Source organism: Corvus brachyrhynchos, unplaced genomic scaffold (assembly GCF_000691975.1).
Source record: "Corvus brachyrhynchos isolate BGI_N302 unplaced genomic scaffold, ASM69197v1 scaffold167, whole genome shotgun sequence".
Classification (NCBI taxonomy): Eukaryota; Metazoa; Chordata; class Aves; order Passeriformes; family Corvidae; genus Corvus; species Corvus brachyrhynchos.
Genome location: NW_008239547.1, coordinates 3,368,825 through 3,381,823, shown reverse-complemented (window position 1 = coordinate 3,381,823; position 12,999 = coordinate 3,368,825). Strand labels below are relative to the sequence as shown.

At 43.4% G+C, this 12,999-nt stretch overlaps 1 protein-coding gene across 3 annotated transcripts in view; it reads right to left on the bottom strand.

Moving 5' to 3' along the window:
• Positions 1 to 4,856: 4,856 nt before the first annotated feature.
• The window catches only part of ACBD5 (acyl-CoA binding domain containing 5), a 29,857-nt gene continuing 21,714 nt past the window's right edge, over positions 4,857 to 12,999 (bottom strand). For 2 of the 3 annotated variants that reach the window (XM_017741422.1, XM_008639259.2), the window contains 4 exons: positions 12,612 to 12,811; positions 10,994 to 11,044; positions 10,603 to 10,712; positions 4,857 to 6,854 (listed from right to left, as the gene is read on the bottom strand). In XM_017741422.1, coding sequence (XP_017596911.1) covers positions 6,842 to 6,854; positions 10,603 to 10,712; positions 10,994 to 11,044; positions 12,612 to 12,811 — 374 coding nt within the window. In that variant the 3' untranslated portion in view covers positions 4,857 to 6,841. The remainder of the gene's footprint in view (positions 6,855 to 10,602; positions 10,713 to 10,993; positions 11,045 to 12,611; positions 12,812 to 12,999) is intronic. The other variant, XM_017741423.1, reaches the window with a different exon arrangement.

Genomic DNA, 12,999 nt, shown 5'->3' with positions numbered 1-12,999 from the left:
TGTAGCTAAGGCCACCCCGCGCTCTGCCTACACTGGGGCTGGGCACTGGCCTCTCCCACCGGGCTGGCGCCGCTCCCACTTTTGGGTTTGGGAGTGAGGGAGCCGGTGGGGAGGGGCTGGCCAGGGGCGGCAGCGGCGATGGGGGATGCATTGTGCGTGATGACGTGTACAGGAGAGGGCGGAGGGAGGTCGTGAGATTGCAAAATATCTGTTTCTCAAATGCTGCTGCTGGTGGTGTGGGCACCCTCCCGGTCGGTGAGAGTCTTTGGCTACACGGTGTTTTAGGCGGTCTTTTATAAAATGTCCAGGCTTTCTACAGTTAAAACACCTCTGCTTATCCCTTGATGATGCCACTAAGGCTTCAGCCACCCCTCTTGAGACCACTGTTGCTATTATGTGTTCAGTGGATGTCAGTTTGGCACAGGCTTCGATCATTTGGTCTATTGTAGGCTTAAAGTCAAAAGGGAGGGCCCTTAAAATTTTCTTACACTCTGAATTTGAGTTGGTGATTGCCAAACTATGCAAAATCTCTTTGCGGGCTTCTGCATTCTCGACTTGCCTCTCAACAGAACTGTTTAGACGATCAATAAATTTAGTAAAAGTCTCTTCTGTGCCTTACCTAACATCTGAAAAGTTCAGGGTGGAAGTGGCATCATCTGGGACCTGGAGAAGCGCTGCCTCTACTACTCTTTTTATGTCTCCTAGGACATCCTTGGGGATGATTTGGGCCTGGTCTGGGGGCGCTCAAAGTCACTTTCTCCGCTCAGATGCTTGGCTGTCAAATGAGCCCTAGTACGGTCTCTTTGATAAGTCTGTAGAAGCTGTCTTAATTGTCTTTTCCATGTCCTTTCCCACAGCATATATTCCGTGGGAGAGAGGAGATGTGACATAATGTTTTTAATATCTTGGGGCACTAGGGTGAGACGGAGAGAGTGACTTGGAGCAAGTTTTCAAAGTAGGGCAACCCCCGCCCATAATCTTTCGTGGCCTTGCATAACTCTTTCAACTGTTCATAAGGGATTGCCTCCCACCTCGGGTTCCTCCTCCCTCTATCATAGTGAACTGGAGCTGCTTTAACCTCAGTCCTGTTTGCCAATTCCCAATCCCCCCCCCTTGCCACTTTTTTCTTTATTTTTGCCCAATAATCTTCAGCATCTGAGAGGTTGCTGTCTCCCTCTCAGGAGAAGGAGGAGGGGTTATCCCAGTGTGCAACACAGTGGGCTGTGCGGCTCCGCCACCGTGGCCCGGTGGGGGCTGGTGCTGCTCCCACTTTCAGGTTCAGGAGTTCGGGAGCTGGTGGGGAGGGGCCGGCCAGGGGTGGCAGTGGGGTTGGGGGACATGTCGTGCGTGATGACATGTACAGGAGAGGGCGGGAGGGGAGGTTACAAGATTGCGAAATAGCCTGCACCACATGGCTGGCGCCATGTTGGAACATAGCTTGGAAAGTGGGTATAGGTGGGAGATTTGGAGAAGAGCCGGGACAGCAGGACTGGTGCCATCCTGGGAAGGGGAAGTGCCAGGAAGATGGCAGCAGCCCAGCGCCCTTGGGCGAGATCCATCCCTCGATCCCCTCCAAGGCAGGGAAAGGGGATTGGGAACAGGGGGAGAGAAACATGGTGAGGGGGTTTTTAAACTGGGGATAACATTTCCTGAACACTCCTCAATGCCTTTAACGCATTTAACAATCATTGCAAATAAAGGATAAAACTTTCCCACCACTAAGTCCCCTCTTGCTTGTAGAACGCCCAACTTTGTCCTAACTTGATCCCAAAAGTCTTTAGAAAGGAGTGAGTCCCGTGAAATGCAAGGAAAATGTTTACACAGCCAGTGAACAAAATGCTTCAGCTCCCCCCTTGAAAAACAGCAATTTCCCTGAACAAAAGAACTGAGTTGATTTGGATATAAATGTCCTGCTGGGAGTGGCTCAGTTTAGCTCCCATCTCCCATCTTCTAAACAGCAGAGAGAAAAATAATAAAAGGAAAAGAGAGAAAAGTGACTTAATATCTCTCTCACGAAACTCTGGGGTCAAAGAAAACTCTCAGGGGCCCTTTCTGCGGTCGTGTGCAGTTTGCTGCGGCGGGAGATGGAGGAGCAGCAGCTGAGGCGGCACCACACGGGGACCTCCTGGTGGAGTGGCGTGGGGCCGGCTCCGCGCCCCCAGCTGGACTGTGACCTGCTGCCTCTTCTTGGAGCGGCAGCTGGGCAACACAGCCTCCTCCCGCTGCCGTCCTCCCCCAGCTGCTGCTAGAGGGCCTGGGGGAACAAGAAAGCGCTGCCACTGCCTGTACAGTGTGGTCAACAGCAGCTTCCCGGAGTTGTGGGGGACAGGAGGCGTGGGCACTGCTGCTGCTTCTGTAGCAGGAGCTGAAGGCTATCACTTACTTGCTGCTGAAACGCTGAAGGAGCACTCGCTGGACAGCCTGCTGGAGGCGGTGGGGTCCTGCGGAGGAATGCACAGTGGCTGTGTCCTGGTGGCCCGCACCAAGGTGCGCCTGGGGGCCCTGGCAGCATCCCCACACCTTCTGGGCAAGCTGTTTCGCCACTTCTGACTGACCCTGTAATCTTCCTCTTCGGTGAAGCAGCTGTGCCAAACATGAACTTCCAGCAGCGCAGGCTGCTAGAGACACTTTTAGGGGTGTTCTGAAGAAGTCCCTGTTTGGGCGCCAATTGTCGCAGTTCTATTAGATGGTAACATGCCATGACCTTCCCAAAAGTGCCTCCAAGGAAGCCTCTTGGTGCAGCCAGCACACTTGCACGCACACACAACAGACAGCCAGCTAAAACAGTCTGACGATGAATGAGCAGGAAGAGTTTTCGCATAGGGTTCTACAGGAGAGATTTAATGCATCCACACTCGTGCAAGGTTTCAGAGAAGTCCTGGGGCAGAGCAATGGGGGGTCCAGGGTAAGGGAACTAATCGAGAAACTCTGAGGGTGTATCAGGTAACAAGGGTTGTGGTGGCCAATGGAGCCAACCAGGGGAGCAGAACTGGGGTACATTAACATAACAGAACAGAGCATTCTGGGGGGAAGCTTTTGAGCCACCATAAGCTGGAAAGGAACCTAGGACTTATCTCACTGTAGGACTCCTTTTGTTCCTTGTCCAGCAGGCCCACTGGCCTCCCCAATGTGGTTTTGTTTGTTGTGGGCTGTTTTGGTTGGTGGGGTTTATCTTTTATAAAAAGGTGAATCCTAGCTTTATTGTTCAACGTGGAATTCCTTGTCAACTCTTAATCCCACTGGTTTTGCCCCACTTGTTGCTTGACTTGAAACTACAGGTAAAAGTTTAAAAGGTGTAATATAGTAGCTGGAAGAGATTTAAAGTTTCTTCTCATTAGTAATGGTCTACAAATAATTGTGTAGGCTGGCAAAAGTTTGTGATCCGTAGGAGCTGTGGAGTACCACTTGACAAGTACTCCAGCTGTTACATGGTGCTCCCTGAAGGCATAAACTTTATGTGCAAAACCTACATATAAATTCTGTAGCTACCAGGTTATCTTGGGAGACAGTTTATCGGCCATTAGTACAGTCCATCTAAAAACTACTGTAGAGATCAGTGTAGCACTTTGTTATACAGAAGCAGCAGTGTTGGACAGTTATTCCCAGCCCTCATGTGCTGTTGGGCTCCCCTGCACACACGGGGCAATATTTGGGGGCCAAGGTGCTGAAGTGCTGCCATGTGTTGTCAAGCTCAGAGGTTCTAGTTTCAGCATGATCAGATTTACCCATGGTTACTCTGGCAATAAAATACATTCTTTTCCTCTATACTCCATTCTCCAAAAGTTCACTTCAGACTTACTTCAAAATTCACTCTTCAAAATTTACTTTACTTTCGTGTAAATATATAAAATAAAATAGTGTAGTTGTGCTGCTGCTTCTGCATATTGTTTTTCTTTAAGCTGTGGTACTTTTGCCCGTGCTGGGAGTGGGGCAGATGGATTTTTACACAAAGAAACCCTGACTGCATCCCACTACCTCAGCAAAGACAGTGATTTTAAGTAAGGAAATACCTACTACTTTCTCATACAGTGTATGTCCTTCAGTTAGTTCATAACTTGCTAGCCTCTGCCTGCAATCTTTAGTACCAGCTACATTTGTGTACTTAATGGCAGCAGAGCAGAGTCCTGAGCGGGCCTGTAACTGGTGCAGGGTGGGAGTCTCCTCCTCTGCATAACTAGAATGAGTCAAGAAAAGATGGCTCCATCTCCTCAGCACTTGCTGTGCTGCCACAGCACCAGAACAGAAGAAACAGAGCCCTGAGGATGGAACAACCGCACCATGCACACACACAGACCTGGCGCTGCTTCCATGCTCTCAGCTGAGCAGCTCTGAGGGGGTGCAATGTCTCTAATCTGGTTTGATACAGAGCAAACTTCTGCCTTTCAGGTGAAGTTTGACTTGCTGCAGGAAACCAGCCTGATGTTTGCTTCACAAGTGGAGGTTTGGGCTGGGTTTGGCCTTTTCCAGCGCTATTGCAGAAGGGCTTTGGCTCCCAGCCCTCCTGAGGAGAGCACAGGCTGAAACTATGTAACCCAGGTCTGACCTCCAGCCATCTGCTTCTATTACTGCCTCCACATCAAAGCTGTGTCTCTTTGCACCTGGGCAAATGATTAAAAAAAATAAAAATCAGTTTTCCTTACCTTTAGGCTGAAATACCAGCTAAATAGGAACCTGTTCAAATTATGGTGAGTTTGAGATAGGCCCAGTTCTGAGTTACAAGTGAATTGTTACTCAAGTGATGTTGTTTTGTATTACAACTTTCAGGTTGAGACTGATTCTTCATGGTACAGCCACCAGGCTCTTCTGTACAGTCACAGCATCTGATGTAGAGCATTTAGTAAATATTAAGTTCAAGATAAAATACAAAATATTAAGGGAGTGATTTATTGAAACATCAATAAATAACAAGAATAGTACAAGCCTATATTTATTTCAGGGGGAAATTAACAATTAGGTACCTTTGGGAATGTCTGTCCCCTCTCTAAGAGCTGGACTCCTACAGGTGACACCGTTCTGAGCTGGGGAGGCACTCCAGGGTGTTTTGTCCTGGCAGAAGACATGCTGCTTCAGGAGGCTGGGGTTTTCATGTGACCTTCAAGCTCAAGCATCCTTCCTGTGTGATTTCTATCCCTTATGATAAGAAATCAATCACTTTAAGGATTTTAAGCTCAGGCACAATGGCTTCAGGTCCCAGCGGAACTTCCCTTCCAGGATAAGCTTTGTTCAAACCTGAGTTTTCAGTACATCTCATGCCAAAACTCATCTCTGGCACATGAAACCATCTGCTTGTTACAGAAGTCTTGAAAGAGCTTACAACTATTTTATTTTTTAATTCAGCTTTACAATAAGAAAACCAGAAGAGGGGAAAAGTAACTAAAAAAATCTGCACGTAACTAAAAAACAAGATTAAAATTTCTCTGGTAAAACCAACATTAAATTCTGTGATTACATTTTTATACAGTGTAGCTTGTATGAAAAATGTTTTCCAAACTATAAAAAATTTTCAGGAAGGACCAAAAAAACTTTCCTTAAAAATTATTTATAGGATGTAGTCCAGGTGGAAAATGAAAGCACATCAATAGTGGTGAAATTTCTGAAGATTCAGAGCTTAACCATGGATTATGTTGTGATACAATTCTTCATAGCAAACTGTAAGTTTTCTGTCAAATCTAATTTTAGTGCATTTGCATTTTCCAGAGATTTAGACACCTTATAATTTATTTTAAAATTAAGTGTAAAGCATGCTTTAGTCAAGCAAATTTCACGATGTTGTTCCTCTATCTGTATATGGGTTAATAAATACTCTGGGGGGAAAAAAAATCAGCTCCAAAATTAGCTGAAAAGGTTTTTTTGATCGGAAGTAGAAGGATAAGAGAGACATACCAGAATTGATATGTTTCATGATGTGACTTGGCGAAAATCCACAACAGATTAAATCTTAATTTATTTTAACGTAAACTGCCAACAGAAAACTTACAGTTTTCTTACAGCACTGAGCTCTTTAGAGGCTTAGAGCTAGACTTACAGAGCTAGTTTTCATCTCATTTTAAAGCACCTTGTGCCTAAACTATGCATTTCAGTTAAAATAAGCTGTTGTCAACAAGAATACAATTATGAAAGTTAAAAAGATAAGGTGCAGCCTCTTTGCATGGATCCCTTGTACCACACGCTGTTTCCAAACTTGTATTTGACAGTCCCCGTTATTAATGGCTCTAACTTTCAGGATATATACAAATTCCCAAATCTCCTTTACAATTTTACAGGATAAGTGAAGGATTCAACTTCATTTCAGACCAATATATATGGAAATTGCCCCACACTGATTTAGCAGCAAAAATAACAAGTTGAATTCCTCAGAGCAATATTGTATTTTTCCAACAGCTTATAATGCATTGAATTTATGCTTTATTAGAGCTTTCACCTGGTAATATGTAACCCTATGGAAAAACAGGCAGGGATCTTGGGACTGTAAAATTATTTCAATGTTAAGGTGACAGCTTTACATGTTTTTGACTTACTCTTTTACAAAGATGTTATTCTCTTCATCAACTGACATCAGCAAGGCCAGTAATTACTGAAGCCCTATCCACAAGCACATTCCAAAATAATTATTGTTCATATGGTTTTGAGGATGGAATTATTAAATTTATTTGTAACCTAGGAGCTGTGAATCATTCAAGTTTCAATAATATTAGTCCTTAAACGTTTAGCTCAAAGGTAGTACAAAATATTACTGTAATATAAGGAAGATCATCCCAAATTCTGAGATTCTATGAGAATTCATACTTCCTTTGCTTTCCAGGGCCATCTTCTAGAAGTCCTTAAGCATAGTCACGAATTCTCAGTTCAGTTTTCTAGAAGAGGAAACAAATAAGTTAGTTTAATATACCTTCAAATATGACATGATTTTTCATTTGTCTAAACAAACCAGTCAATTAAGGTCACATGTGAAAGGTCTCCATTTCAATAAAACACAACACAGCTTCAAGATACCTGAAAATTTGCCCTCTTACACCAAGGAGTAGAAAATTCACTAAGAATTTGGAACTGCAGATGGAATTCCTCAGAACAATCCCTGACCCCATGTGTGCTGGCTCAGCAGAGCAGCACTTAAGAGCTGTTTTCCCCAGGACTTCAAAAAATTTACAGTTAGAGGGTTCTAAAATCATGCCCTGAATCTAGACAACTTTTATTATTATAAAAATATATTTCTATCTGGGTTTAGGGCCCTCAGGACTCAGGTTTTCAAGCCTTCTTCAGTGAAGGCCCCAGTATGAATACCCAGATTTTCAGCATTAAGTTTCCCATAAAGGAAGAGGGGACAGGTTAAGAGATGCTGTAGAGTGGGGAGTTCAGAGGGAGCTGAGCTACCTTTGTCCAGGGACAAGAGCTAAACACAAAGCTCTTGGTTACAGAAGGCTGTCCCTCCACCCGTTACACGGAATTTGCTTCACTGTGCAAAAGAGTTTAGAATTCACGGCTCCACAGCTGCAGCATGAGAGAAGTTTGCATGGTAGCAGAGACTCATGGTTTCTGCTGCAGGGACAGTTCATGTAGTTTAAAACAAAAAGTACAGACACGGTCAGTGCAGGCACTGTGAACAGCTGTTGCCTAAGAGCTTGCACACCTTAACCGAGCACAAACTGAAACTGGCCACGGGACAGGAGAGCAAGACTCATTTTGCAATTCCATTTTCTCACTGAGTGTACTTGATCAGCTTCCTACGCATTGCTAAAGGAGCTAGAACTCCAGGCAGAAACGTGCTGCAGAAGCACATAGTCCTTAAATTCTGGCTATGAGTAGACTTCTTCAGAAACAGACAGAAAAGCTGAAGAACACAGAAGATTCTTTAGTTGTTTCTGTTCTTGAAGTTCATCTCAAAACAATCCATGAATGAGTAAACAAAACATGGGGCTATATTTCTGTGTTTCACACTGGCACTGGTTTTACCACTGGTACAAATACTGGTGTCCAGAACTCAAAAAGAATGTTGGAAAACTGAAGTGTTTGGGAAAGAGGCACAAGAATCATCCTAAGACTGGAAAACAATTTTAAAATGAGATTCCAGTTGCTCCATTTGTTTTGTTTAAGCAAGAGATTATGAGATGACCTGGTGATAGCAAAAAAGTACCCATGGAAAAACACATCACAAGCTCTTTGTCAGCGACATAAAGATACAGGAAAATCTAATGGATGAAAACTGAAGCTAGACAAATCCAAACTAAAAGTAGTGTACTGTGGATACAAAAATGCTGCTAGCAAGGATTTTCTTGCTGTTTTCTAAGCCCGTGAGAGACTTTTCTCTCTCACAGAAGAGGCAGCAGAGTTATGTAAACAATGAAACACCTGCAGCCTTGAAAAGTCTTGTTTATGGTATAGTAGAAAACTATTTTGACAATGGATGTTTTAGGATTTTAGCCAATCACCCCAAGGGGTGGCTGATCCTTTGTCCAATTAGACTATGAAGAAAAAAGTCAAGAGTTTGTAAAATAATTAAATAAATCAATCTTGCTGCACAATTCCTGCCTGCTGGATCTTCTCTCCTCCTCCCTATGGCTGCAGGACACAGTAATATACCCTAGGGCTTTTTTTTTTTTTTTTTAATAGTGTACCATGTATTTATTCATCAAAGCTCTGAATCACTATGAGAAAATACTAGAAAAATTGCTGGAAAGGATGCTTTTCTAAAAACTGATTTCTGACTGAACCTGTGACTGGATTGAGAGTGCTTGGATTGAGAGTGCTACAGAGATCAGAACAGATGATCAAAAAAGGTTTTCAAGAACAGCACTGTTCAGAGAGAGAGAGAAAACACAGCCATGCAAGAGCAATTACCAGAACACTGAAGTTCATAGAAGCTTCACGTAAAATACTAAAAAAAATGTTTTGTTTTATAAAAACCCAACTTTGTCCTTGCTGACAAGGGGAAATTTCCACTTGCTAGTGCAAAGAATAAGCAAAATGTGTGTAACTGCCTGAAAGCCTTAGTAGTGCAATCTCTGGTTTCATCACAGTGCAGCAACACCAGTGCTGCTGCTGCTGACAGCTCTGAGCCTGGGGAACTCCCTGGCAGATTTGCAGCCTTTGTGGGTGCTGTGTTGTTTACAAAGCCATGGGCTGGGCCCAAAGAGTGGTGATCAGCGACAGGAGTGTAGTTGGATGCCAGTAATTAGTGGTGAATGCCAGGGGTCCCCACTGGGGCCAGTCCTGTTTAACACCTTTAACAATGGCCTGGATGATGGGGCAGAGTGCATCCTCAGCAAAACTGCAGATTAAAACTGGGAGTGGCTGATACACCAGAGGCTGGTGCTGCCATCCAGAGGGACCACAACTGGCTGGAAAAATGGCCTGACAGGAACCTCATGGAGTACAACAAGGGGAAGTGCTGAGCCCAGCACTGCTTGGAGAAACAACTCCAGCCACCAGTATGTGCTGGGGCCTGCCCAGCTGGGAGGCAGCTAGACAATAAAAGGATCTGGGCATGCTGGTGGACCCCATGTAAACATGAGCCAGCAATGTGCCTTTGCAGCAAAGGCCCATGGTTTTATGGGCTGCATTATCCCTTCCAACAGGGTGAGGGAGGTGATCCTTCCTCTCTACTCAGCACTGGAGAGGCCACACTTGGAGTGCTCTGTCTGCTTCTGGCTACATGAGAGACATGGACAAGCTGGAGAGAGTCCAACAAAGGGCCACATTAAAGGACTGGAGCATTTCTGAGGAGAGAGAAACACTGGCACAGGTTGCCCAGGGAGGTGGTGGAGCCTCCCTCCTTGGAGCTATTCAAAACCTACCTGTACACAGTCCTGGGCAACTGGCAACTGGCTAAGCAGGGATGTTGGACCAGATGACCTGCAGAGCCCCCTTTCAACCTCAACCACTCTGTTCCTGTGGTTTACCACAGGAGACAAAACTATACCATAAAAACTAGCAAACATTAAAAAGCTAGAACAAATTCAGCTAATTCTCCCAGGATCCACACACATGCAAACTCTCTGCAGACTGACAGAGGAAAAAAATGTAAAAGCCAAGAGCATACTAAGCTAACAAAATCAGGTATGAGGCTGAAGTAAGCAGACAGCAACTAGACAACACTCACTTGATCTGATGCTTAAAGAGCTAAGAAAAGGCAAGACCAGAGTACAACTGTCCTTCAGCTGAAGGAAGTCAAGGTAGATGTTACAAAAATATAATAGTAAGGTGCTAGTAGATTGTAAATATAGGTGACAGATGGCACTCTACAAAGGATGTGATAGGAAAACAATTCTCATGGCACAAGGGGAATAGGGAGTCTAGAAGCAGCGAAAATAGCTCAAGAGGATATGAGAAGTGAGAGGATCATGGAGATGCTTCCAAGCTATCCAGCCTCACTCCACTTGTGTATGCTCGAAATTATTCATCCAGCATCCCATTTCACAGATTTAAACATAAATTGCCACATATAAAGCATATTACATATAAAGGCAAATTAACCAATACTTTCTTATATTGACAAACTTGGAAGGCAAAGAATTTTATGTCCTGTCTAAATAACATGGTAATACTACCTATTGGTTTAAACAAGTGACACACAGTGTATGTGTTCTATTGAATGCACTTCTTTACCTTCGCTTTCTTTGGAGATACACATGTACCAACCACTGGGCAATAAATGGCCATACAATAGCAAAAGCTAAAATACCAGGAGAAATTTCAAAGGGCCACCATGATGGTTTCTAAGGAAAATAGAAAAAAATTCCAGTCAGCCATCTATGTGCACATATTGAATACCACCTGTGTATTTCCATCACTTCAAATGCTATAGTACCAAAGCAGAAAATAATAGTAAGACAAGAAGAAAAGATTACTCTATCAAGTAATTTCCTTAGACAGATTATTTTTTATCTCCTAGTCAAGGAAGAGACAATACAAAAAGCATGTACCAAGAGCTAGAGATAAAAAACTCATCTTTTTTCACAGTTCACACTTTTTACAGATCATAAAAACAGTATTTTACCTTGACAGAGGAGGCGGGCTGGTAGTTTGACTGTAGTGTTGCAGGTTTTGCCTTTAAATACAAACAAATGCTGGTAAGTATAAAAAAGGAAATTGCAATTAAAATTCTTCTGCTTCACAAAACAAGAATATGAGGTTTTTCATCTTGTGATGGCTTTGCAATCTGTATATATCACAGTTTAATGCACAGAACCACCCCCATGCGATCCCACATTGCTGCTAACTTACCTCTCATGTTTCCACTACTCTTTATAGTAATTTTATCACATCTCTGTGTCTTAGAAAATTAATCAGTGTCTCCTACTGGACCTCTTTTACAGCTTTTGAAGGCTCCCCTGCCCAATTTGTCATTACAACTTTCTCAACTCTGGTCTAGTCCCAGTTCCAACCCAGAGCAGAAATCCCAGCAGCTTAATTTGGATGACTGCATGTCTCAACACCAGTCTATACTAAGGTCAAAAGCACTGTTTTAGTTTGCCCTAGGCTACAGCTACAGCCATGTCTAACACCGTAAAGGAAAGAGAATACTCTGTTCCATGTCTTCCAGGCAATCCTGAAAATGGAAGTACAAGAAACTTTCCAAGACTATTCCCATACACTGTTGTGGTGCTACCACAGAAGCAAAGCAGCTGGTTTTCTAGGTCTTTCTTAATTTATGTAGAGCGTGAAACAGAAGCTTCTGCTTCTCCTTACATAAGGACAGCAAGCACAGCATGAACTGCTGGGGAAGAATCTTTTACTCTTTCTTCACACATTGCTCAGGCAAAGAAAGAAAATCAATCTGTATTTAACCAAACATTAGATTCTTGAGTATCTGTGATGCAGCAAAATTATAGTTTTAATAAGTCCTTTTCCATGGCTGCCTTAGATTTGGAACATGTGCATCCCATAGGATAGTGCTTGTACAGCTTGCTCATTCTCATGGAGATCGAAATATATCAGCAAGTCAAACAAAACCAAACATTTTCAGGTTGCTGGTTCAACTATATTCACAATATGTTCTATTCTCCCGAAGAATACAGTATTTCTATTGAAACAGAAGGAAAAAGAAACACTGTATCAATCCACATCCACACTTGCTTAAGAGCTCTATTGGCTGCATGAGGACATGATGTACAATTCCAATAAAGCTGGATTACTTCACGAGGAAAGAAAGCTATGAACAATCAAGTCTTTTGCTAACTGAAAAATGGAATCTGAAGTTCTGCCTGCAAACATCTACCATCTGAAAGATGAAGATAATTTCTCACTTTCTCTGAAAATACTCTGAATTCTCTGGGATCATGTACTACTAACATTAACTACGGAGTCTCCATATAGAAACTGTGTAATGTGTATCAGTAACTATGGCTAAGATTAGTCTGATCAGAATCAGTGAAATAACATATGGTTAATTTCTAGGTGAAAATGCATGGTTTTGCTCACATGTACCAGAGTCCTGAATTGTGCTCCTGAGAGTAAGTACCAATAGGAAATTTTCACTTGGACTCAGCTACAGAATATAACTGAAATGTCTTTACAGTTTAAGAAAATATTGTCTGAAATTTTAATCTGAAAAAGCACACAAATATCCAAAGACATTTAGTAAAAGGTGATCAAGTAACTCCAAAGAATAGTACCTGTGATGCTGCAACAGCCTCCAGCATATGCAGCCTCTGCAGGACATTCTGCATGTCCTCCTGCAGCCGCATCAGCACTACTGCAATCTGCTCATTGAGGCTTCCCTGGGGACCTCTGTCGGAGCCCCAGCGCTCACCATCCCCTCCACTGCCCATCTGGCCACCCTGGGAACCATGTCCTAAAGGCTGAAGCCTATGTCCTGTTTTGAGGGGGGAAAAACAGAAACAAAAAACACAGAATGGGCTATGACTCTACTGAAAATGTTTAACAGTTCAATTTCCTCCCTCAATTTTCACCCTGGAGTGTGGTACTCCTCGTCACAGGCTATATTCAGACAGTTCAGCAGCACTGGGTGGTCACTGAAATGTCATCTGAGATGTTTCCCTA